Here is a 25942-nt window from a genome sequence, read left to right as displayed (position 1 = left end):
GTTTTAAAGGGCTGCAGGTGAGCTGAAGAAGCGGCCGAAGCTGAGAACCTGATGGGAATAGGACCAGCGGACACTGAGCCCTGGGGACAGACCAGGTGGGCGGGTGTAGGTGGTGGCACCTGGCTCACCCTGCATCTCAGGTAGAACTGGAGAAGCGTGTGTTGTGGACAGGCCTCAGGGAAAGGCCAGAGCCCGCCCAGCTCATTAAAACCTAAAACCTGCCCCCCAGGGTCCTGGGGGAGGGAAGGGAAGGAATGGAGCTAAATGGGGGGGAAATGCCTTCAGCTGTGTGAGGTGATGTATTCCCCAGGGGACCGAGGGCAGGCCGCGGGGAGCGGGGGGGGGGGGGGGGGGGGGGGCGATAGACGCCAGGGAGGAAACCTTAGCCCAGAGCTGAGCCCTGCCTGGTCCCCGCTACCCGCCCACCCCAGCCACTGTCCCTCTCCCCGCCATGGGCCCTGAGCGCCTCCCCCTCCAGGCTGACAGAGTCCAGGATCCACCACAGCAGATCTGCGTTCGGTGGAAGGAAATACTCAGATTCATTCTTATGATGATATTCTAAATGTCTATTACGTACAGAACTTTCAGGCAACTTCCACTCTGGAAGGTTAGGTTATCAGCATCGAGAGACAAGCAGCTGTCCGGCCCCCGGCCCCCCACCCTCCAGATCAAAGCTGCCGCCCTGCACACGTGCCTGCTGGGTGGGGGTCTGAGGGCAGACCCTCGGTACTACTTTATTAAATGTATCGGCCCAGACCTTTCTGAATAATTTTTTATAAACTTCCCCTGCATACCTTCCTGACAAAAGTCACTGTCCATGGGGGAAATGTTTGTGCCAAATGCCACCCATCCTTCCACGTTGGAGGGAAACATCTTTTTCAAATAAGAGCGTGTTCTCCAGATCTTCCTCCCTCCACCTCTTCTATTTTTTTACGATCCCTTTAGGATTCTGCCATGGTATGTGAATTTTCTCCCATTTCCAACTCGATCAGGGTTCACTAAATGACCAACAATACTTTTGGTCTCAAATTCACCATCACAAGCATGGTTTGAAAGATGATGATTTTTAGTATTTTATCATCAGATACTGCCAGGCGATTAGAATGCCCGTGTCCCATGTACGTAGCCCTTCCTCTCAGACTTTAGCGAGTAAGCAGGCAGTGCTGTTGATAATCAGAGTGCTGTCTCATTTCCAGTCTCTTAAAGATGGAGGTAAGAGATGCCCGGCAGACGTGAAGCCACATTTATGAATGAAAGCATTCATGGTTGGGTTTCCTGCCTTCTGTGTTTCCTTACAGATCTAAAGTTGTAACTTCCACACGATACTGATCTGCTCGAATAGTTTCTATTTCTATTCTGCGTCCCTGAGGAGAGAATATTTGGCACTGCATATAACATTAAAAAAAAAAAAGAAAGAAATCCTTTCCTCTGGCTGGCATTCAACTTTTATATTTTTAGATTTGGAAATACATTTTCCTCTCCCTCCACCCAGCATGTATATTTTTATTCTCCTCTTATTCCTTCAAACTGCCCCAAAATCTGTTTCCTGGCAATTTGAGAAGTGAGAAATGTTGGCGTGGGGAAAAAAGTGAAGACGCATGTGAAGCTGTAATTTTAGCATGGAAACATTGCCCAACGACAAAACCAGGGGCTGTCTTGTGATGTTTTCTTCTGCTCACACTAGCGTCCTATTTTGATCTCACTGAAGTTTACTCCGGCTGTCTCCCATTCAGGCACAGTGACCTGCTTTAAGTCAGCAGTGTACTGACTTCGCAGGACAAGGAGAGCGTGATGACCTTAAACTACAGGGACTGAATTGTCACTCTGAATTCATTGTAAATATGCAAAGCAGGCAGTGGGCTCAGCCACAGTTCTGATCTTTAAGCATCCATCCTACTGACGGGTTAGAAAGTGCGTTCAGTCAACAAGGACCTATCAAGCCATTGCCAAGCACCAGGAATAGGCCAGCCTCTGCCGTGCTGATTTTGAAACAGCCTTGAACTTTCAGCTGGGGCACTTCAGAGGTTACATAAAAAAAAAGACCAGGGCGGGGTGTCTGCAGGGCTCTTCTGATTAGCTGTGATGTTCTCTTGGTCCAGCTAAGCCAAGGACTGTCCCAGATAACACCAAATCCTTTCAGGTTAGAACACCTTCTTTTCCTTCTGCTCCTGTCAGAACATGAGCTTGGTGAAAAAATGTCAACTTTTCTGTTTCCTCTCTATGGATTATCTAACCACAAACACTGGCGTGGGTTCCAGATTTACATAACATGCTCTGGTGCATAATCACATTCTGCTTCTCAAAGGAAAAAGACAACTGAAGAATATTTCAAGAATTATTTTCACACATGATTATCGCACAGTATTACAATGTATTATGTGCAAAATTCCATTAAAAAAATCATTTACAAAAGGAAGTACAACACAGTATGTGTTGAGGGTTCCAGATGTACAGCAAAAGCTTAAAAAGGTACAAGGTACAAAGCCAACAAAATTAGATGACTACGCATCCTTACACAGTACAATAACATGTTTTTGTAACTACCTTTGTTATGTTGATACGAGACCCTCATCCTCTGTGCAAACCGCCCCTCCCCAGGCCCCGCCCAAACAGGTTTCGAAAAACAGAAATTTAACTTCCGCCACACATTCTACAACACAGATGGGCTTTTTGGTGCATTTGCAAACTCCTTTCCAAATGGCATTTATTTTACTCAATGAAACTCACAATACACGGTTTCTGCCCAAAATAATCTGATGCTGTTAGTTTTGATTTATGTGGAAAAGGAAAAAAAAAGTGGTGTTCTTTTTTTTTTTTTTCCTCGTGGGGTTTTCAAAATTGCTTCCGAAAGCAAATAACATGGGACAGATTTTGCAAATCTCACTGCAGATTTACAGTATTTTCAGCATAGGTGGTTCCTTTTATCTCCTTTTCCCACTTCCCTCAAGGAGTCTGAACCAGCAGACTCCACCCCTTAGTCCTCTGTTAGAGTCTGTATTTCCCTCTCGACCTCTCTCTACATTCGTTTCTTTCCTGATCCCCAGCACCACTTGGTGAAAGCACAAAACAACGCGATACCACTGAGCGTGAACAAGGTAATAACAGTACGTTGGATTTCCAAAGGCATTCTGTGGCCAGTGTCAGTAATACATCGCTGTAAGAAACCCAGCAGTCTCTCCCCACAAAGTTGCTCAAACATCCAGTTACAGAAGAGAGACTTTTAAAATGCAATACTCTCAAATCCAGCAAGAGATTTCTTTTTGCATATTAAATGTTAAAATCACATGCATAATTATAGAATATCTTAAAGTTACAAAAATATTTTAAAAACCAATCCTGACAGTTTACCTGCAACTGCTATAAAAATTTCTATGAAATATATAAAAATGCAAAGGCTCTTCGTAAAAAAAAGAAGAAGAAAGGAAGGAAAGGATGAAGGCACCCACTGAACTGAGAGGTCCTTGATGCACTGCATCGGACAGTCTTGTCAAACGCCTGCTGTTGAACTCAAGAGAAGAGCTTGTACCTTAAATGTTCATTCAGTACGTATACATACACGTGAGCCAACCCTGTACCTGGCTGGGGGTAGGCAGCAAACGATCTCGGGACACCTGAACCATCAGATGCAGTTCTCCATCTCTGAAGGACGGATCCTACTGTTTCATGAACCTCAGCTACTGTGCTTGGGCGTCGTGGCTAAAGGTGCCCTTGGCCGAGTCGGCCTGTGGATGGCTCCGTCACTGAACCGAGCGGACCCCAAGGAGGTGACTGCTTTGCAAGCACAAGCACGTGGAAGCCAGAGGCCAGGTTCCTAACTCCGCTCTTCGGATGCACCACTGGGAAGCCTCGCGTGTCTCCTAGGAGGCGGTGAGCTCTTCTTCCCCGTTCTGGAAGATGACGCCGTAAGGATCCTTCTTGATGCGCTTGTAGACAAAGTGGAAGACGTGGGACTGTGGCCGGCTGTGCAGCTCGGCCTTGATTTTCTGAGGGTATGTGTCCTCGGCCAGCTGCTGCCACGTTTCGTCCACAAAGAGGAAGAGGCTGTACTCCTCGGGGTCGGCCACCTTGAACTTCTCGGCACAGAGCTGACACACGTCCTCCGTGGTGACGTAAGGCCTCACAAGGAGGGTCTTTCCCGTGCAGCCACTGTTGACATCCTGGAATGCAACCCGGAGATAATTCTGCAGGTGGAAAGAGAGGTGCAGGGGCGGCGTCAGAAGAGGAAGTGAGATGGTGCAGGTGAGCTGGGGGACACCAGGGAGAGGCCTCACAGGTGAGCCTCGCCGGGACGTCCAGGGTCAGGAGACGAGGCCCCCAAGTACAGGGAAAGAGGCTGATGTGAAACGGGATGGTGGGGAGCACAACTGTATGGACTTTAATTCATCCCCAATACGAGAAGCGGGAGGAAGTCCGTTCAGCCCTGCTCTCACCCTTCAGTCTCTCTCATAGAGCTGGGCTGAGAAATCCCTGGTTAAGAGTGTCAACCAGATCTGACGGGTTTATTTTATTCCCAGCTTGAAAAACCAACCAAATGTCAGAAGAGCCAGGAGTCAGCAGCAGGAGACACATTAACATATGTAGACACAAGAGCACACGTTCTATTCGCTTTGGACTCCTTTTTATGAAGCCTAGGCAGGGGCGATGGCGTTAGGCTGCACCACGAAATACTGCGGACGGTTGACCGTCCTTCCCCTCCCCCACTGGCAATTTCACATGGTTCAACCCAACACAAGGTGGCTCTGAGTGCTGTGGGGGAAAGTCGGCGGCGGGGGGGTTGTGGATTCTGCGGAAAGGCCTGGGAGATGCAGGGCGCCTCTGGGTGCAGGGCGGTGCCGTGGAGATGGGGGCTGCAGGCTGGGGGGTGTCTGCAGGCCCTGCATCGTGAGCAGTACCAGGCGAGCGGCTTCACGGAACAGAACAGACCTGGGGCCCGGACGAGGTGCGGGGCATCCTAGGCTCCTGCCCGGCTCTCTGAGATTCTGTGGCCCTGGGTCATTCTACAGTTCTACTTCCTCAGGAGTGGGGTTACCAGATAAAATAGGGAACGCCCAGTTAAATCTGATTTTCAGACAGAAGACAAATACATCTTCCTTTTCGAAATCTGGCCGCCCTACTCAGGAGTAATGGGGAGTGGGGCTCTCTGCCGGGGGTCCTACACGGTTACCCTGAGGATTTCCTCAGGTGATAGAAAAGAGAGCTCTTGGGAAGGCCAGGGCACCCTGCACACGGATGAGAACACCGACGCTCTTGAACTGGAACAATAGAGGGCCCCTTCGGGTACACACACGCCCGGCTTCACCAACCCCTCGTCTCCCATACCGCCCCCCAGCACATGGCCTGCACATGGTATGCATTTACTTACTGACTCCTAAAAAAAACCTTGTGAAGGAGGCCTCCACTATCCCTGTTTGACCAGTGAAGAAACTGAGGCACAGAGAGGTTAAGGAACTTGCCCAAGGCCACAGAGCGAGTGAGTGGCAGGGCCAGCGTTCTGGTGTCTCGACCACTGAGGTGAGGTGTGCTGCCTCTCCAGGGTGAGCAGATGTGTGTGTCTGTGACCCTGACTTAGGAGTTCCAAGTGCAGCTTTGCTTCCTGGCTTTGGCTTCTATAGCCAAGCTGAGTGCTGACAATTCCCATCTTGGGTCTGTTCTTAGAAGATGTGCCTCTCTGAGGTGAGTGAGGCCAGTGGGGAGGGGCGTGCACAAGGCATGGACTCTGGGGGTTCTAGGTTAGAAGCTCCAGATGGAGAGAGGGGACCGGGGGAAGGGGCTAATGGCAGGTGGGGATGTGGAAGGATGCGTTTTTATCCCTTCTTATTTCCCTTCCTCCGTTCTTCTCCCCAGAGGCTGTGTGGCCTTAGGAACCCCGTCCCCAGATGGCCAATAGTCGCCACATTCCAAGGGCCTGCGGATGCTAAATCGCTCAGCACGTGGACGGTTCTTCAACAATCCACGGGGTGGGGGGCGCACAGGATGCCTTCTCGCCCCTTAGGTTTACGTACCGGGGAAGGAATTTCTGGGAACACTCCTATCTTGGAGAAAACCTTGCTGACCTTGCCTTTCCACGATGGGTGGCTTTAAACCAAATGTACCTTCTGAGTGTTTTCAGAGCATTAAGAAGGCAAAAAGGGCAAGGAAGGTGAATCTGGACGTGGAGCAAATCTGTCCTGCTTGGAAATTCACCACATGGCACGTGGACACAAAGCACGGTTGGGGTTTACAATTCTATTTGAAACTTTTGAAATATTATCTGAAGACATTTGCAGACTTACTCATCGTTTCACAGACTGTGAGCAAATCAAGCGTTCCTGTGTTGGGTCAAGATTTCTATAGCCTCAACCTGCCTCTCCTCTCTAGGAAGCGAGCTCTGTGGGAACCCGCCTTCCCAGGGACCAGCTCAGGGGCACAGAAAATTCTGGAAGGGGATCCAGGCAGGACCTGGCCCAGATGCTCACTCTTCAACTCTGGCCCTGACCAGCTGCCAGAGCTGACGCTGCTGATGAGATGCTGGGGTCTTCTGTTTTGGGGGGTGGCGAGATGAAAGAGGAGAGGTGTCCCTCTTCTCAGAGAGACCAGGTCAAGTGCAGGGCCTCACACGGCTGCTTCCACCTCCCAGTCTCCCATCTGCCACCTGTGCTGAGAGCATCCTTCCTTCTGGCTTCCTGTGCGCTCAGGTGGGCAGTATCCACGCTGGACGTTCTGGAGGAAATCCTGCCCTAACTCGACTCTGATTTCTTAAGGGCAGCAAAACTTGGGCCAAATCCACACACACATATATATATTCTGTTAATTTAAGGAAAACAGAGAAGTGAAACAACAAGGTCAGAGGGTGGTTTAAAATATCCCTCTTCCACCAGATGGTCCGACGAAGGGAGGCCCTCGGGTGCCCTGAGCTGCGTGCGCCATGAGCCAGCTCTGCTTCCCAAGGACAAAGGAAGCAGCAGGAGTCTGTCCCCACCGCCGGCCGGCCACATACCTGAAAGTCGTCCACTGAGGGGATGGTCCGGTTGGTGGTCCTCCGCTTGTGCCACTGCCTCAGGGTGTCCCTGGCCTCAGAGCTCAGCAGTCTCGCTGCCTGCTCTTCCTGGAAATTCTTTATCAGGGAAAGTGCTCCGTAGGCGCTGGTCAGGTAGTAGCCTCCTGGAAAGGGTGGAAAGAGTGAGTTCTCCAGGGGTTTACCAGTTGGACAACAGTTGGGGGCCCACCGTGTTGGAGGTCCGGTTCGGCATTTTCTCCTTCTCTTCCGCATGCGTTTCCTTGAGGGACCGCATGAGAGCACATCCTAACCCATCCATTCCTGCATCCGTCTCCGTGGATGTACGGCTGACCCAGGCCTGGGCCACTGCCCACCGCGGACCACGCCCTGCTTTCCCTGATGGAATTTCCATTCCAACGGGTGAGACACACGGAATCTCTATTATCTAAACACAATTGTGAAAATGCTTTGCCAGAAAAGGTCAGGGTGCTGGGGCCTGATGCAGGTGGGGAGGCGTGTGAGGACGGCAGGGTCCACCTTTCTGAGGCCAGAACCCTTTAGTACAGGAACAGGAACCTACCTACTTCTGGCAACACCTGCTTTGGGGCTTTTCCTTTAGGAATTACTCTTTTCTAAAGTCTGAGTAAACTATACACTTTGAAAGGAATACACAGTATACATGTATGCTCACGATATAGATTCTTCAAAATAACTTCTCCCTCCTGATTCCCTTTCTTACCCTTCCCTGGGGACTCTCATAACGTGACATTTAGGAAAGAGTAATTTACAAGGAAAAGCAAGTGATGCCCCTTTGCTGGTGCATTTGGGAACGATGTCTTATGTTTGGGGGAGTGTTAAAAAGATTTACAACACTCTGAGAGACATAAGTGTGTTCACAGTTTGGTCTTAAACTATAATTAGGTGCCTTCCTGAAACTTGTAAGCTGTGTGCTAGAGAAACACTAGGGGGCGCCCCAAACACTTATTACAAATTCCCTAACTGGGCACAGCACATCATCGAGAGACATTTCTTTGTCCAAATACCTATTGAATCTCCACCGTGAGCCAGGTACAGAGCGGGGGTGGGTTTGTAAAAATTAGAATCAGAGTCCCTGCTTTATAAATGTATTAAAGAAGACGGACATTGGCGGTTTATTCATGCAGGGACCGGAAGTTAGTTGTGGTTTAATAAGTTTTGTCTGCAAGTATCTCTTTCATGGCCAAAGTATTTAGCTGCTAACACAAGACCCTGGAGAACTTTCTCTCTGGTCAACAGGTGACAACACTCAAGATGGCAACTGGTCCACCATCTAGGAAACGAGCTGAACGCCCCCCTGTGACTCATACTGAGAAAGAAACACACTTTTGTGGCTTTCAGGTCGCTGGCAGAGATTTGGAGTACAGCGCTTTGAGTGGCTGATTTTTACTAAATATTTTCCCCATGAACAAATCACATGATTGAGTGGGAAACTCAGTAGTATGGAATTTAAATGCCACACAGAGGATTTCAGGAGAAACCAATATGGACTTAATACTTGAGAGGCTTGTGGAGGTGTCAGGATTGGAGCTCGGACTTGGAGGGACTATGACAGTTGAGTTTGGGAGGGGACTGTTTCCTCTGAACACCAAATTTTAGACTCCACGGCTCAAAGTTCAGGCCGCTATGGAGAAAACTCCAAATGCTGGAAGCACAAAACTGACCACACTTTGAAACATGTGGATGCAATTAGAGGAAGGTTTAAATTTCTGCAAAACCCTAACCCTGCCAGCAGGGCTGTGCACGTAAAAGGGATTCCATGACGCTTTTTCCGCAAATGAAACTACCTGCTTAAACAGCAGAAAACAGATGTGGGCTGTCGTCCCGCAAACCAAAGAGGGCTTTGGGCAGTAGGGCAGGATGCAGGGCTGGACCAGCAGTGCATCTCTGCTTGGCTGCCTCTTCCTCCCAGACTGCAGAGCTCTGGTCTGAGAGGAGGGCCTGGTCTGCAACCATGGCCACCCGACGGGGCCGCCCTGCTCTCCCAGGAAGCAGGCTGAGAAACCAGGACACGGCTGAGTGGAGGCAGGCTCTAGTGAAAACCCGAGCTTGCTGGCTGCGCTGTAGTTTTGCTAGCTGGGTCCTTGTCTCTCTCTGTGATTCCTGGAGTTGAGCACTGCCACCCGCCCCATCCGTCACCGACATAGTGGCCAGGGCAGTGCCTCGCTCCGGGGAAACGATGGGAAAGGTGGCAGGAAGTGGCTGTCTCGACCCTCAGGCCACATGATGTAAGTGTATGTTTGTCCTAAGCACACTCTGTCAGCAGCAGAATGGTAATTTTCTGAGGGAAACTGGCATGCCCTTCCCCCAAAGCCCCAAGAGTTCAGCACACTTTTTACTAGAATTAAATATGACTGAAGCTCAAAAAAATCCCAGATGCATATAAAATTATAATAATAACGCAGCAGAAGAAAGGAAAGCATGGGACAGAGACAGATGTATGTTTCCTCTTAGTCCCTGGACAGAGCCACATGCTTCTCCCCTTCTGGAAATCCCAGGGCAGAGCAGGGGAGGAATGATGCTCCTGGCAGGGTCTGGCCAGAGGGTCTGGCCTCAGCGTCGTGAATATGGATGAGGGGAGATAAATGGGGGAGAGGTAAAGGGATGGACAGGCTCATTCACAGGATGAAGATATTCATCACTGGTCCGGAGTCAGCGTTGTCCCTACAGGGACGGAAGGGGGACCCTCAGGGCTCCCTGGACGTCAGACACTCTGAACGAAAGCCAGGCACTGGGGACTTAGTGAACGAATGTACACACTCGGGGGGTGACACTGCACCGCAGTTTCCTCCAGGGAAAATCCTGGGATGATGCATTCCCTGGGGAATCCCATGAGCACGTGCATGGACCTTTTTACTCAAGCCCAGACTAAAGCTCACTGGAGAGAAAACATGTTATGCAACAATTCATCGCTCAGGGTCTATCTGGGCTCCAACAGGGACACATGGAAATGGACTGTCAGAATGCACCAGGATGAATAGGCTCCGATCTGCTCCCCTTTAGGAAGACAAGGTCACACAAGAGTCCTAGTTATTCCAAGCCTGTGCATCACAGTGACAAACACCCCAATTATTTCTGTGATAAATGTGTAAGGAGAGGAATTCCTGCGAAGACATGTGGATACAAGAAGGAGACTGGAATAAAGACAAAGACCTACTAGAGAATGGACTTGAGGATATGGGGAGAGGGAAGGGTAAGCTGTGACAAAGCGAGAGAGTGGCATGGACATATATACACTACCAAACGTAAAATAGATAGCTAGTGTGAAGCAGCCGCATAGCACAGGGAGATCAGCTCGGGGCTCTGTGACCACCTAGAGGGGTGGGATAGGGAGGGTGGGAGGGAGGGAGATGCAAGAGGGAAGAGATATGGGAACATACGTATATGTATAACTGATTCACTTTGTTATAAAGGAGAAACTAACACACCATTGTAAAGCAATTATACTCCAATAAAGATGTAAAAAAAAAAAGAGTCACATACCACAATGTTCATTGCAGCACTATAAAAAAAAGAAAAAAAAAAGGAGACTGAACGGACAAAGTAAATCGAAAGCAAATCGCCCAGATTTTACTCCTCTGTAGTTTTATGTTAACGATGAGCAGATTCTATTTTTTTTAATAGAAAAGGAAATTAATGCTCTTTTCATCTTGAAAACCAAATTTAAAAAATAAAGATGAAAACAAAAGACAGGGCTTTGTCCGATTCGCTGACAGCGGGCGGTTGTGCCAGCAGTGGAATTATTCTCCAACAAAAGTTTATAGCTTCCCTTTGGAATCAAAGAAATCATTTCTTCTAAAAAATTGCATTTATTCTACTGAAAGTTATTTTTTATTGCACTTAACCGATCTCAGTGAAGTATAACTATGGCAGGGTTGCATTTTTGTGTGTTTTTCTGACTTTTCCAAATTTTCTGCGATGAACATGTATTACTTTTGTAATCTGAAAAAAAAAGTCAGCACATTCTTATAAATGAACAAAACTAAAACGGCAGTTACCCCTGAAGATGTCAAAAAAGCACCCATATAAGTGCCAAATGGGCCTGGGGTTTTATTTTGGGGGATGAAAATGTTTTGGAGCTGGAAAGATGTGGAGGATTGCCCCAGATTGTGAATGTATTAAATGCTACTGAATTGTTCCCTTTAAAATGGTAATTTTATGTCACGTGAACTTCAATTTAAAGAAAATGAAACCGAAGAAAAGCACCCAGATCCTCCCACTTCTTCAAAAGCCTGTTACCTTCTCCGTGTAACAGGGATGGGTCCAGGAGTTCCATCATGTACTCAATCTCTGTGTCCAGTTCCAACATGTCGCACTGGGCTATGACATAGGTCAGGACCGGTAAAAAGTCATCAGCTCCATACATCCTCCCTGGAGTAGGAAGAAAGGGGGAGACAGACGGGGATATTTTTATCAACATTTCTTCCTTTCATATCCTACTTGCTGCTTTTATTAGACAGCGAGGAGTCATGCTGGGGAAGTGAGCTATTCATAAAGAGAGATGGGTGTTTCTGGAATCCTGCAGGGCCTGGGCCTCTCCCCACTGCCCACGTCAGAGACCAACCCTAACTCACAATTTCAGAATGAATGTCTGAGTCAATGAACACAGGGAAGATTTTCTCCCCATTTCCATGATTTGCATCAACCTCCGCAATAGAACAGAGTACTTTGAAAGAGTTTAAATTTTTTAGCAAGTGACACGATAAACCATGTGCGGAAGTGTCTACTTAATGCTGTTACTCCTTTGAGTCTTGTTTCCTCTTGCTTTCTGTGCAAAGTAATCAAAACTCAGTGACAGAACCAAACTCGAGCAAGGAATAACTTGTTCCTTCTCTGTCTTCAGTGTGAGCTAAATGTACTCATTCAGTGTACACCGAATACATATATACGATTAATATCTGGCGAAAAACGTTTAGTCTTTACTGCTACTTTTTATGACAATGCAGATTCTCAACTAGGGGTGATTTTGCCCGCCCCCCATCCCCACCAGGGGAGTCTGGCTTTGTCTGGAGACATTTTTCATGGCATCCGGATGCTGATAAACTTCCTACAGGAAGCAAGATGGCCTCACAATGAAGAATTCTCCAGATGTAATGGCATTAGTGCTGGGATTGAGAAACTGTGCCTGAGAAGAGCAGAACCCTGTGCAGATATAATTCGGGGGATGTTTTATAAACGATTTCACGGACTCCAGAAAGTACATTTCTTGCGTGTGAAGTATCTTCAAAACTGCAGAGGTGCTGTTCGTCAGCATCACCAGCTCTGGAGCACATGTGGTAACGTTTCTGCCTAACAATCTGCAAAGTGCTTGCACACGGCAACCTCCTCCGGCCATGGGTAACAGAGCCTGTGTTTTCTCTCCGCTGCTTCTGCATCGAGCGATTACACTCAGAGGAAAAGTTGTGACCATCCACGGAATTAAAAAGGCTCACCCAAGACCTGGAGCACTGTAGGGCTCATCGCTACCCATGAATCAGGGTCACTCCTGCACCTACAAGAAGCAGCGCAGGGGAAACCCGAGGGCTGACTTATGTGAATTCCTACTACACCGCATCAGTATGGAGCAAAGAAGGGAGAGCCAATGAAATGGCTATGATGAAGCCACATTATAGCCGAATGCTCCAAGTTTGCTGTAAATCACTGACACAAACCGTCACTGGCCAAAATGTAGTAACAATAGGAATAATCATAAATATTTCCACCATGCTTGCGGCTATGCATGCGTTGTCCCATCTAACCTGCACCTTTGGAGGAAGGATGGGGTCATACCCACGACAGGTGCAGAACCGCAGCTTGGAAGGTTGATTATGGTGGCCAAAGCCCCACAGTTAATGAACCCATTCGCAGAGCTAGGACCTGAACTCAGACTCCCAAGACTGACTCTGTATCCACTACCCTGAACTAAATCTTTTATCATCTGGCATCTTGTTGCCCTCCTCCGCTTACTTTTTCGGTGCTGTCTGCTGCACGTGGACTAATTTGCCAGACACCAGAGCAACACTTGTATTTTTGTGAGCCACTTGGTGAAGTCAAGAAACTGAAAGGAAGAGCAGTTGGGAATCAGAAAGCCCGACGTGTCCCAGCCCCATTGCGAGGCCAAGAGCCCGGGCGGTGTGGCCTCACCTGAGTTGTTCTCCATGACGGTGTAGATGAGTTTGCAGACCCTCAGCAGCAGCATGACTTTCTTTTCTGGTGAATACATCTTCTGCATGGTCATGAACTTGACTTTGATTTTCTCCACGTCCACGAAGTCAGGGGTGGGGGCGAAGACGCCCAGCTCCTGTGGATTCCTCTGCCGCACGAGCTGCAAGTTCTCCTTGAGTTGTTTCCATGAGCCGTCGGCCACGTGGAAGTGCTTCAGCATGGCCTCGACGTGGCCCTTCAGGGGCTTCAAGATGCACTTGTGCATGGCTTTTTCCAATACCACATCTGCCAAAGAAAGCACAGCTACTGTGACCATTGACTGAAGAACGAAGGAGTGCAAGGTCTGCTTTCTGGGAATGGACAACTGCAACCTAGTGCATTGGTTATCAGGCAGACGCGTCCGAACTACACACCCAACCAGCCAAAATTTAGCGCCACGTCACTCACGCGCCCACCTTTTCTCTTCAGTAGAGCCAGGAAGAATGCATCTTCCCTAATAGTCTTACAGTCTCTCTTGCATGCAGTCCATACAATTGAATATACTTGGCTTTAACTGCTTTTACACCTCCTCACTCATAAGCACAGGTGAATATTCTAGAAGACATTCTTTCGACCCAGTCCTTCCACTGAGGGTCCAGTGGACAGTTAAGCAAATGTGTTATGTTAAAGGGAGGATTTGCTAATAGCAAGGGTTCCAGCTCCCTTAAAATATTTCCTGATGAAAAAAAATTCAGTCAAATACACATGGTATCTCGGATTGGATTCTGGACCATAAAAAGTCTTTATGTCATTTGTTATATGTAAAGGACATGAGTGGGGCATTAGTCGAGATTTGAATAAAGTCTGCAGATTAGATAATATTGTTAACAGTGAATCTGGCTTCTTTCACACAGATTGACTCTTGGAGACTCAGCCAGCTGTGTCTGGAGCAGAAGTGCGCTCTTTTCCACAGAATGAATCTTCCGTGAAAGTTAATGAAAGTTAATTTCACTGCAGTTTTGTAACACAATGTCCCTGTTTTTAGAAAATACCCACTGAGTATTTTGGGATCAAGGGACACAATGCCTACAGCCCGCTCTCGTGGTTTGGATAAAAGAGAATGTGTGCATGTGTGTGCGTGTTTGTGTGTGTATACACACGCGCGTGTGTAAACAGAGAGAGAGGCAGGGAATGAGGCAAGTGTGGCAAAGCATTAACACTGGGGAATTCGGGTGAAGGGCAGACGTGATTTCTTCATACCCTTTTTGCAACTTTTCTGTACGTCTGAAATGACTTCAAAATAAAAATTTTTTAAGTCTTGAAGTGTGTTTCCGTTCAGAGTTAGGAAACACCTTTAGGTGTGGGAGGCATTAGTTTTCCCTCTTTCTTGGAATGCTTTTGCCCAGTGCAGTAGCTTTCTTGGCTGACAGGACAATGACCAGGACCGTGAATCTGGAGGTCTGGTCTGAAGATGGTCTGTACTGTGAGAAGCTCTCTGCTTCTCCCACACCCGCTTTTCCATCTCAAATGTTTCACATTCTCATCAAAGCTCCACGGGTAGCAACCACATCTAATATATGACACTAGGATGTGATTTCATCTTGGAAGCCCACAGATCCATGGAAATAGCCGAGTTACCTCTCTGGCCTTTGGAATTCCTGACATAGTTCAGATCACATTGAATCCAAATTATCACCTATTATTAGAAGATCAGGGACAGAGAGAAATCTAAACCAGACATACCCACAGAAATCAAGGTTGAAGCAAAAGAGGTTATGAAGTAAGAAGAAAAACAGAACAGCATTTTCACTTCACATCTGGCATTATAACAAATTACTTGGTTTGCACTGGTTACATTGTGTTAATAAACTTATATAAAGTCATACAGCATCTTTGACTTCACCCCAAATGGTCACTATGATGAAAAGTCAATCACAGCAATTAACATTGAGTGCTAGGCTTAATGTTAGGCTAGGCTCAGTTGGGCTAGGCTCTATCTAAGTACTTTTTTTTTTTCGGTACGCAGGCCTCTCACTGCTGTGGCCTCTCCCGCTGCAGAGCACAGGCTCCAGACGCGCAGGCTCAGCGGCCATGGCTCACGGGCCCAGCCACTCCGCGGCATGTGGGACCTTCCCGGACCGGGGCACGAACCCGTGTCCCCTACATCGGCAGGCGGACTCTCAACCACTGCGCCACCAGGGAAGCCCCTATCTAAGTACTTTATATCATTATCTCATCTAATTTTTACAATACCTCTATTAGTTTTGCATAATACGACAATTATGCCCTTTTTACAGATGAGGAAACTGAGGCTTGGAGATGCCTAATGGCTTGCTCGAGGCCATACAACCAATCATCCTGCTTTTCAAAGTCAATGATTTCTTACTTCTAAAGTTCATGGTGTTTCATAAACATTCACCACTTTATTCCTCTATCCAAAGGTTCTGAAGCTACATTCCTGGTGACCTCTCTGCAGGAACGAGGTCACCAAGGGGGTTGAAAATCACGTCAATCATTAACCAGGATGCACATGAATGTTGGCAGCAGTGTTACTCGTAACAGTCCCAAACTGGAAACCACCCAAGGCCCATCCCAGTGGCATGGATGCAAGGATATATTCACACAATGGAATTCAGAAAATGGAATTCAGACAACAGAAGATTCATTCCGTGAGAAAAAGCACACTGCTGCTCCAGACACAACCGGCTGGGTCTGCAAGATACCATCTCTGTGTGAAAGAAGCCAGACACAGAAGGGTGTCTCCTTTAGCACGTCGTGTATACATAAAGTTCAAGAGCAGGCAAAACCGATCTGCGATGACAGGTCAGGATGGCAGTCGGCCTTAGGAATAACCAGGGCCGAGGGGGGCACTTCCGGGGGGAAGGAGACGGTTGATGTCTGGATCCGGGTGGTGGCTACAGGTGTGCAAATTGTCAAGCTGAGCACTCGAGATTCGCACACTTTGTGGATATAAGTTAAACCTCAAGAACCATGTGGATAAATCAAACCAACAGAAAACACCTGGAGACCTTGAACCCCAAGGGCAACTTTTAACTTCCGAGCAAGGCTGGTCACCTCTGGGCCAGAGCATGCCCACAAGTCATCTCCAAAAGGTTGTGTGCTGTTCCGGGGACGAGAGCAGAAAGCTCGTCATCGGCAGGCTGAGTGGGTCCCCTGAGCAACGCATCCTCGTCCCCAGGGAAGGGACGTTGGCCTTTGTGCCATAAACTCCGCCCTTAGGAGCAAATGGGGCTGTGGAAATCTGCTAGGAGGGTTGAAACCTACAATCCATTGCCATGTCCCCACTCCCTTAAAACCCCAAATGAAAAAAAACAAACAGTACGATTTTTAAAGGCCGTAATTTAGAAATAAGGAAGACTGGTCTCTTTGCATTCTTTTTCAGGACTTTATTCCTAACTACCTCTCTACCCCCACAAATCCTTAATAAACGTGATGAATAGAAAAAAAGGCCAAGGGACAGGAACCCAGTACCCAACTCGTTCTCTCCAATAGGAAAAAAAGGTTCTGCTCATGTAGCAAGAGGGAAAAATGATTTTAGGAAACAAAAGGAACAGAAAATCTTTCAGAATGTGGGCTAGCTCAGAACAAAAGGTAAGAACACATCGGTCAACGTGGCTTATAAATTACTACTGTCTGTTTTTTTCTACCATCTCCGGTTGCTTTAAACCCAAGAATAATGCTGTTGTAGGCACTTTACATGCACTGACTTTTCAGATCCTCCAACAAACCCATGGTGGAAGGACGATGATTTATTTTATAGATGAGGAAACTGATTCCCAGGGAGATTGATGCCACACAGGTAGCAAGAGGGGTAGCGACGATTCAAATCCAAGAACTCTGGTTATGTCACCTGTGTTTAATTACAAACATAGAAACAAGAAGATACTGGAGAACTGTCTGAGCTACAACAGTTTGAATATTAGAAACCAATTGCTAACTGAATCACCAACTGGAAATACATTCTCTGAAAATATTTATAGAGATCCTATCAACTGGCCCCAAAGCTCAGCCACAGAAGGGAAGAGTAAGGAGCGTCGGCTTGGAGATCCCTGCCCTGGTGTGACCCAACGCCGTGATTTACAGGAAGAGTTAAATGTGTGGGCTTCTGGTGCTGTGAAGTGATTGCCCCCCTCTTAGGAATGAGGACAGAGATTCCAGAGAAAGTCAGACTTGAGACAAGGAACCATCACAGGACAGGATCACTCAGCAGCTCGTCTGAACACTTTCTGCTCACCCACTGCTGCCGTAGGGGACGCAAGAGCCCAGAAGATGAAGTCCAGAGAAGGCGCGTGTCTTAGAAAGGGTGCAAGGAAGCGGCCTGGCAGCCCGCCCGTCTCCATCTTTCTCAGTGACTCTGGCCATGTGACCTCACCTCACCTCTCACCGTCACCACCTGGAATTCTGAACTGCCATCGACTCCTCACCCATGGCAGGCAAGACAGAAGGAGCACTCTGAACCTGACCGGTTGTCAAAATAAAACAAAATAATATTCAACATTCTCCGGGGACTCTAACCGAACCCAGAGTCTAAACAACATGATGTCCAAAAGGAGTGGGTCGCAACCTGCTTGACAAAAGATCAAAGACGAAGTTCGGGCTTCCCTGGTGGCGCAGTGGTTGAGAGTCTGCCTGCCGATGCAGGGGACGCGGGTTCGTGCCCCGGTCCGGGAAGATCCCACATGCCGCGGAGCAGCTGGGCCCGTGAGCCATGGCCGCTGAGCCTGTGCGGCCTGTGCTCCGCAACTGGAGAGGCCACAACAGTGAGAGGCACGCGTAACGCAAAAAAAAAAAAAAAAAGATGAAGTTAGGTCATACCGCCTCTTGGTGTATTCAAGTTCTAGCATTCTGATTATCCTTTCGAGAAAGTAAAGTAGAAGAAATAGAAGCTAATTTTTTTGGCAAGAGGTGGGCCTTTTTTGTAGGGAACTCAAACTGTGAAATGCAAACGTTTGCTGTCTCTAATACTGATGGGTGTCTGTTTGCACAGCTCCTGTTACAAGGGGCTGTACGGATGCCCGAGCTCTATCTTAGCCCTTGCTCCAGCCTTTTGATGAGGAACAAGCACCATCCTCATTTTGCAGACGGACACGAGACTTAGCAGTCAAATGACTTTCCCTGGACGGTGGAGAACCTGGTCATTCCTACTGCAAAGAAGCCAGGAGGTGGCACAACGGGCCTTGCTCTGTACAAGAAGGGCAAAACGAGCTGGTTCTTTCTTTCTGTGCTCACAGTTTCCTTTGGCTACACAGCTGGATTAAAGATCAGGGCTGATGTCGACTCAGTGCTTTCTAAACACTTTTATGTACTTTACGCGTTTTTAAACTACCCTTCCACTGACATGAGTACATAACCCCTATTTGTCTTCATTTGAGGTCTTCCAGAAGCCCACCCAGACACAAAAGGACTTGAGTGGTTCCCCTGGGAGGGGAGTCCAGGAAGCATTGGTACCAGATGGGGGGAGGCGGCCAACGCCAAGTGCTTTGTTAACCAGTTACCCCTGGGAGGAGATGCAGCGCAGGGGTGCCTCAGAGCTGGACCCCCAGGGGAGGAGGCTGGGGGACTCACACACCTGCTCCCTTCAGTCCCTGCCTGAGGGTGGCTTCCCCAGGGTGGGGTGGGCTTTAATCCCCCAGCCTTTCCATCCGCCCTGGACTAGGGCTCTGGTGGCATCAGAAAGTGTCGGGAAAATGCTGCAGGTGCTGGCAGCTGGAAATCCAGCAGGGGAGTGAGTGTCAGTGGGGCGGGCACAACAGTGTCTGGTAACCCTACTGCAGGTGAAGAAGCAGAGGCACAGAGAGGTTAAGACACGTGACCAAGCACACACAGCTCAGCAGCAGCCGAACTGGGACTTAAAACCACAGTCCTGGGCTTCCCTGGTGGCGCAGTGGTTGAGAGTCTGCCTGCTGATGCAGGGGACACGGGTTCGTGCCTCGGTCCGGGAAGATCCCACATGTCGCGGAGCGGCTGGGCCTGTGAGCCATGGCCACTGAGCCTGCGCATCCGGAGCCTGTGCTCCGCAACGGGAGAGGCCACAACAGTGAGAGGCCCGCGTACCGCAAAAAAAAAATAAAACCGCAGTCCAGCCTGAGCACTTACTCTAAACCACCCCCTGTCCCCTCCACCCCCTACCTTTCATCTGGGAAATGTATTCACCCTTCTTAGCGAGCTGAGATGTGACACCCAGGTGCCCACAGGAACACCTGTCTAACCCTCTGCACAAACTAATTATGAAAAGCAGACAGACCACCTTGTGTCCCAGTGGCCCTCGGGTCAGATGTGAACTCCAAACGAGCGGTTTTCTACTTTGCGGCCTGGAGGGAAGAAGATGAGCTTTTCAGGCCTCAGCTTCCTCATCTGTAAAATGGGACCACTCACAGCTTCCTGATAGGACTGTCGGGAGGACTGGGGGAGACCTACATAATGAACACCTCGTACGCACCTGACACCTAGTAAGTGAGCAAAAGTCACTGGTTCCCTCTGTTCCTTTCCACGGTGAAGTGTATGTCTTTGATAAAGGACACCAGGATTACTGATTCAGGCCTGTTTGGTTTGGTTTGGGTTTTTTCTGTATTAACTGTGGTTTACTTGGTTTGATGAATAGAAAAGTCGCCTGGCTTCCTGTACAGTCAGTCCCCTGGTATCTGCAGGTTCCACATCAGTGGATTCAACCAACTGTGGATGGAAATATTCCGGAAAAAATAATTCGGAAAGTTCCAAAAGACAAAGCTTGAATTTGCTGTACGTGGTCAACTATTTACATAGCATTTACACTGTTTTGGGTATTAAAAGCAATCTGGAGATGCTTTAAAGTATAGGGAGCGTGTACGTGGGTTCTGTGCAAATACCACACCATTTCATATAAGGGACCTGAGCATCCTCGAACTTTGGTATTCACGGGGGTCCTAGAACCAACCCCCTCAGATACCAAAGGACAAGTGTACACCTTTCTCTCTCCTGTCTTCCGACTCTTCCACAGCCCCTCCCATCCACGGGTACAAGGACAGAGGATCTGAAGTCTGGCCCTCGGGGTCTTCCTGCCCCGAAACTCCCAGTGTTTTGTCACTACCTCATTCCGACCCCATCTCACAGCTCAAGACCACAGATGAGCTGACTGTCTTGGGCAGCTGTGTGTCTCAGAGCGATGGGAACAGACAGCCCCCAGCCCCACTGCAGATGACCCAGCGTGTGGGATGAAGGGTGGGTTTAATTCATCACCAACACCTTTTGGTCAACTAGCTGCAGAGGGCCTGGGTCACGCTGCTGCCCCTGCCCTGTGTGTGCCCACTCCAGGCCCCTGGCACCCGGCCTGTCACACGGATCCTCAGGTGTTTTTGGCCAGTGTCTGATTTGACTGGCGGGTACCTGGGCTGGAGCGACTATTGAAGAGTGTGACTCTTACCCTGCCTGGGGCGATCTCTCTAAAATGCTCTCCAGCACCTTCAAGGCTCAGGCAGCTCTAGGGATGGACCCTGACTCGCCCTCCATCCCTTCTTCCTGCCACATCCCCACGAATGAGCAGCCCACGCTCTCGCTGAAGCCAACGGCCCTCTGCGCCTTTCCTCACACTGTTCCCTGTGCCCGGCAGGCTCCTCATGTCCCCCGATGACAGGGATTCCCAGGAAGCCTTGCCTGCCTGCCTGCCTCCCCACACAGCTCCCCCTTGCTGCATCCTCGGAGCTCTTTGCTGCGTCTGCAATGCATGGCACAGAGCAAACTTGACCTCCCTCCTGGAGAAGCCCTCCGCACACCAGACCTGGGGTGAGCCGCCTGCAGCCCTGAGCCCAAGGCCCACATGTAGCGTGTGTTCCACAAGTGACCTCTGAATGGAACTGAAAATCCTTCCTTGGGGTGGCTACATGAAAACTATGTTTCTTCTCCTTAGCCCTGCAGAATCCAGAAAGTGTGATTCTAGTGAGGAGCCCCTTGCTCGGGTGTGGGGCAGCCACCAGAGGCCCCTGCAGGGATGTCTTGTAACCGGGCTTTGCTTTAAGGATTGTCAGTAATGCATCCTTCGGCGCTTAAATAATGAATGATAAAGGATGCTTTATCACTTAAAGGAAGATCCCATCAGCCCAGCAGAGACGACCAAAATAAAAATGACAAGCACTGGGGTGGTGGTCGATCATTCACGTTCGTTTTGGTGGGCTTCTAGGAAGGGCATTCTGTAAACGTATAGGCTACTCTTCGTTGCGGTGCGCGAGCTCTAGGTACGCGGGCTACAGTAGCTGTGGTTCGTGGGCTTAGTTGCTCCACGGCATGGGGGATCTTCCCGGACCAGGGCTCGAACCCGTGTCCCCTGTATTGGCAGGGGGATTCTTAACCACTGTGCCACCAGGGAAGTCCCGGGGGGGGGGGACGTTTTTATACGGCAGAGATCTGGCAAGCTCGGCCTTGGGCTGGTGATCCAGGCTGACACCATCACTGAGGAGTCACGTGGACGGGAGGACCCTCTGGTGTGGTGACCACCACAGGAGGGGCAGGAAGGCCTCCACAGGAGTTGGCTTTGGCCCTACATGCATCCTGGCTTGAGGGCACTAGGCTCTATTTCCTTATCTATAAACCTGAGGATACTAAACGGGGCCTCCCGAGGCAGTAAGGGGGGTTAAGGGATCCTCTGCATAAAAGTGTTCTTAAACTATTGTGGAGGCTGTCACTTGGTTCTACTAAAAACACACTCTCTACTCAACAGAGAGCTGTGACTTCCGGTTTCTCAAAGAAGCCCCTGGGCCTGGATGATAAGTGAGAACCTCCCGCATGGACGCCGTGTCCGTGGCGGGAGCAGGGCTGGCCCTGCAGGATGTAGTCCCTGTTGGGAGGCTGGGCCAACCAGGCAAGGCTGGGATGAGGCCAGGAGGATGAGGGCTCCTCTGTGGGGGTCTGGCCTCACCAAGACAGCCAATCAGAGCCATCCTTTCTGTGGAGCAGAGTCATGGAAACAGTGTCAAAGATTCTGATGCTTCCCTTTCAGTCCGCCTGGCCCTTCAAGTGTGCCTGGGCTCCCGCTCTCAGTTCCCATGTGGAGTCCTCTCTTGCCTGGGGGCGTTCCCTGCCAGGGAGGTGCTTCTCTCTCTCGAGATGGCAGATTCCAGGGATAGAGTCAGGAAACACGCCAGCACAGACACCTCCGTGTGCCTCACACTCTGTGACGCCGTCCCCCTTCCCCACCTCAAGAGCAGAGCTCTCTGACGGTTCCCTTGCTCAGAGCATCACAGAGACAGCGACTACTGGGCAGAGATTCTTAACTCCAGGTCTGTGAACCTTCTTTTACTTGATATGACATAATGAACCCAATGTTGACGCCCTGAAGTAAAAATTATACAACAAATGATGCCCCATGGAGAATAAGAGGGGCTTCTTGCTGCGGTCTTCTATCTATTTAAACTAATTTTCAAAAATACTATAGGCATTCTTTTTCTATGCTGCAAGAGGTCAGTCTTTCTCCTTCTCTCTACCCTTTGTTAACGTACAAAGAGACTGACTCCTTGCAGGTGATATGGACACAAGGACTAGATCTGAAGTCAGAGTCAAGGTTTTAATCTCAACTTGGCACCAATATGCCTCTCTGGCCACAACTTTCATTTCAAAAAAAAAAAAAGATCTGAAGCAAAGTAGTTTTAATTGTTTAACGTCCAAGGAATGATTTCAGATCTCCTTTCTTATTCATGCTATGCTCTCTGGTGATTAACCACATTTCAGTATCATTTCTCTATTAAACACACACACACACACACACACACACACACACACACACAAGTAAATTGATGTTCTCTTTGAAATATGTTGGAATCGTGTTTAAGGATATTTTTTCTTCAAATAATTGAAATGCTCTTCAGAGAAAATACACATTTTGACAGCTATTAAAGAAAGTAAAGCAATATATTGTCTTGTTTTTCATTATTGACTTTTAGGAATACAGTTGGCTTATTTGTATCTTTGTTGATCATCTATGGGCAATTTGAATGAAATAGAAAATTTGGGATTACTAACATTTTTGGAGTTGGAAAAATTTTGTTTTTCTTGAAACAAGACTTGAAAACAGAGGGATTCCCCAAGATTAACATCAAATCAGAAGTAAGACTTCTTTTGCTTGAATAAAATCAAAACACTAACCACAAAAATGCAACAAGTTCTGCAAAGTGTAGAATTCACGACCAGCAAGTTTGGACTAGGTTCTCCCATTGGTTGAAAGAGACTGAAGCAAGAGTGGTGTGATGTGAAAACCCACCAATGAGCAGCACGTGTTGGGATAATACGTGATGTCGCACCTGTCAGTACCTTACAGGGCTGGACACACTGGTGGCGAGTACACCTCACTCTGTCCATGAAGTCACCGATCCTGGGCTTTTCAGGAAGATGCCAAGCAGTGTACACACTTTGTTAAAGCAGCTGTTTGTCCCTCCATGTACCACTTTTGCAGAGTCGGGGGTGGAGTGGTCCCCACAAGGGAAACACAGTAAGTGGCCCTGGAATCAAGAAAGAGCTGGCTCTCATGGGAACTCATCTCATCCTCCAATCAGAAGAGCAAAGCTGATGTCAACCAACCAAGAGGTTCTTACTGAAGAACCTCTAAGTGTCAGGGCTTTGCGTGGCAGTGCTTTAAAGAGTGGTCTAAACAGAATTCAAATTCTCCACAATAGGGCACAACTGTTTAGACTGGCAGTTTTTCATCTTTGAGATTGTTTATCATTTTATTCTCACCTAGAAAGTGCTGACTTACAGGGCTGTGACAAGAGCACATGGACAAAGTGGCAGTGGGGGAGGATGATTCAGTTTTTTCATTGGCTTTTCTCTATGCAGCTGAAGAACCACTCTCTGAAGAAGATTAGCACTGTATCGAAACACTAAACGCATATATACATGCATTCACATGGTTATTTTTCGCAGATGAATGATGGTTCTAATTCTACGTGGGTTAAACCAGTGAAATACCTCCACCAACTTCCTTGTTTTCAGGATGGAATTCTGTAAATCTAGGCTTTAAAATCCCACCTCCTAGTTCAGAGCTCTCTCCCTCAGAAGCTGTGGGAAAGGAGGACAGGACTAGATTTTTTCTGAAGCAGAGAAACCCAAGTGGCATACTTGAAAAGACTTCTGAGCATCAGTGGACACCTGTTCTGAACAAATCTGAGGCTTAGAATTCTGGGGGTGGCATTCAAGTGAATCCATTCAAAGTGAATTACAACCTCCCAGGAAGTGAGATTGGTCGGAATGAGCAGACAAACGAGAGGAGATGGGGGTTGAATCCAAGCTCCCCTACCTACCAGCAGCATAACCCTCTGCAAGTCACTTTATACATCTCGGCCTCCATTCCTGAATCTGCAAAATGTGAACAAAATCTACACAAATGTACCAACCTTGAGTTGGTTACGAGGTTTAAAGGAATCACTGTATCAGTAGGTTTTTAGTAAACTAGTGAGCCCTTCATTTAGGAATATGTAAAGCAGACAATTAGACTAAGTCCATTTTCTTGCCAGGGTCCTAATCTAAACGTGCACATTTAAAGGGACTGGTTTTCTAATAATTAGGGTCACATCCTTCCCTCCAGCTGGGCGCATGATGAGTTCCTCGGGTCACTGTCTGCTCTGGCTCGCCTTCCTCTTAATTTCAAAAGCCCAGCACGTTCACTGCACTTTTCAAAACAGAATAATGATTTCATTGGGGAAGCAACAGATACGATGAAGTGTCTGCTTTAATGCAAAAGCTTAAAAAACCAAAACGAACCAATAAAAAAGTGAGGCAGTGCTCGGGCTGGGCACACCTACACCTCCATAGGCAGCTTCGGTCTGAGCTGCCTCCACTGAGGGTAAGCCTGTATTCTAATTCCCCTTTAAGTTAAATTTTAAATTAATTTTTATTGAGATACAATTGACATATACCATATTCATTTTAGGTGTATAACATAATTAAACAATTTTCCAATCCTCTTAATTTCTTTTCTTTTTCCCTTGTAGAACATTTGATGTTCTTGTTATTTTTTTATCTTTATTAAAAGAAAAATTTTTTAACTTTTTATTTTATATTGGAGTACAGTTGATTAACAGTGCTGTGATAGTTTCAGGTGTACAGCAAAGTGATTCAGTTATACATACACATGTATCTATTCTTTTTCAAATTCTTCTCCCATTTAGGTTGACACATAATATTGGGCAGAGTTCCCTGTGCTATATAGTAGGTCCTTGTTGGTTATCCATTGTAAATACAGCAGCGTGTACCTGTCAATCCCACCCTATCCCCCTTAATTTCTGATGAGAAAATATGAACATAGGCCGCAGCAGGGGAAAGGGGTGAGGTTCAAAAACCATGGCCTTTTGAATCCGACAGAAGGAAGTTCAGAAGCTGCACGGGCTAATTCCTGGCCGGCGTGGCCCTGGGACACCCCGCTCCACCTGGCAGAGCCGTGCCTTGCTACATGGCACACGGATGCCTGCTTCACTGGGCTGAGGCCAGAACCCACTGCCATCGCTTGGACAGGCGGCCTGGCTCAAATTAGGGGCGCCCTAGACGTCAGCTTCCCTTCTCCTTACGACCTTAGATTTTAAACTGAAAGCTGCATCCTTCCGGAGCAGCAAAGTGTTTGCAGCAAAGACTGCTGGCCAAATTCAAATTTGTTTTTGGAGAAAAGGAGATTTGGTGCTCCAAGAGCAAGTACCCTCTCTGAACTTCACCCACAAAGAAGCTGGCAGGAGAGCTTCCTGGGACGGGCGCTTCTGTTGGTGATCACAGCATCGGCGGAGAAGGAAGGGAAGGCCTGGTTCCCCAGGGAGGAGCCTCCTCTCCGTGGGCTGG

At 48.2% G+C, this 25942-nt stretch overlaps 1 protein-coding gene and 1 long non-coding RNA gene across 5 annotated transcripts in view; one reads left to right on the top strand and one right to left on the bottom strand.

Annotated features, from left to right (window-relative positions):
- Window positions 1–1419, top strand: LOC141276511 (uncharacterized). Its single transcript, XR_012326194.1, has 2 exons — window positions 1–95; window positions 1299–1419. It is a non-coding gene; the product is annotated as an uncharacterized lncRNA (long non-coding RNA).
- A 903-nt stretch (window positions 1420–2322) lies between these two features.
- RIN2 (Ras and Rab interactor 2) overlaps window positions 2323–25942 on the bottom strand; it is a 97803-nt gene continuing 74183 nt past the window's right edge. For all 4 annotated transcript variants that reach the window (XM_033840342.2, XM_033840345.2, XM_073792618.1 and 1 more), the window contains 4 exons: window positions 13136–13441; window positions 11252–11383; window positions 6977–7140; window positions 2323–4181 (listed from right to left, as the gene is read on the bottom strand). In XM_033840342.2, the coding sequence (XP_033696233.1) occupies window positions 3858–4181; window positions 6977–7140; window positions 11252–11383; window positions 13136–13441 (926 nt within the window). In that variant the 3' untranslated portion in view covers window positions 2323–3857. The remainder of the gene's footprint in view (window positions 4182–6976; window positions 7141–11251; window positions 11384–13135; window positions 13442–25942) is intronic.

Source organism: Tursiops truncatus, chromosome 15 (assembly GCF_011762595.2).
Source record: "Tursiops truncatus isolate mTurTru1 chromosome 15, mTurTru1.mat.Y, whole genome shotgun sequence".
In the NCBI taxonomy this organism is placed as follows: Eukaryota; Metazoa; Chordata; class Mammalia; order Artiodactyla; family Delphinidae; genus Tursiops; species Tursiops truncatus.
Note: the sequence above shows the minus strand (reverse complement) of the source record. Positions and strands in the feature narration are given on the sequence as shown.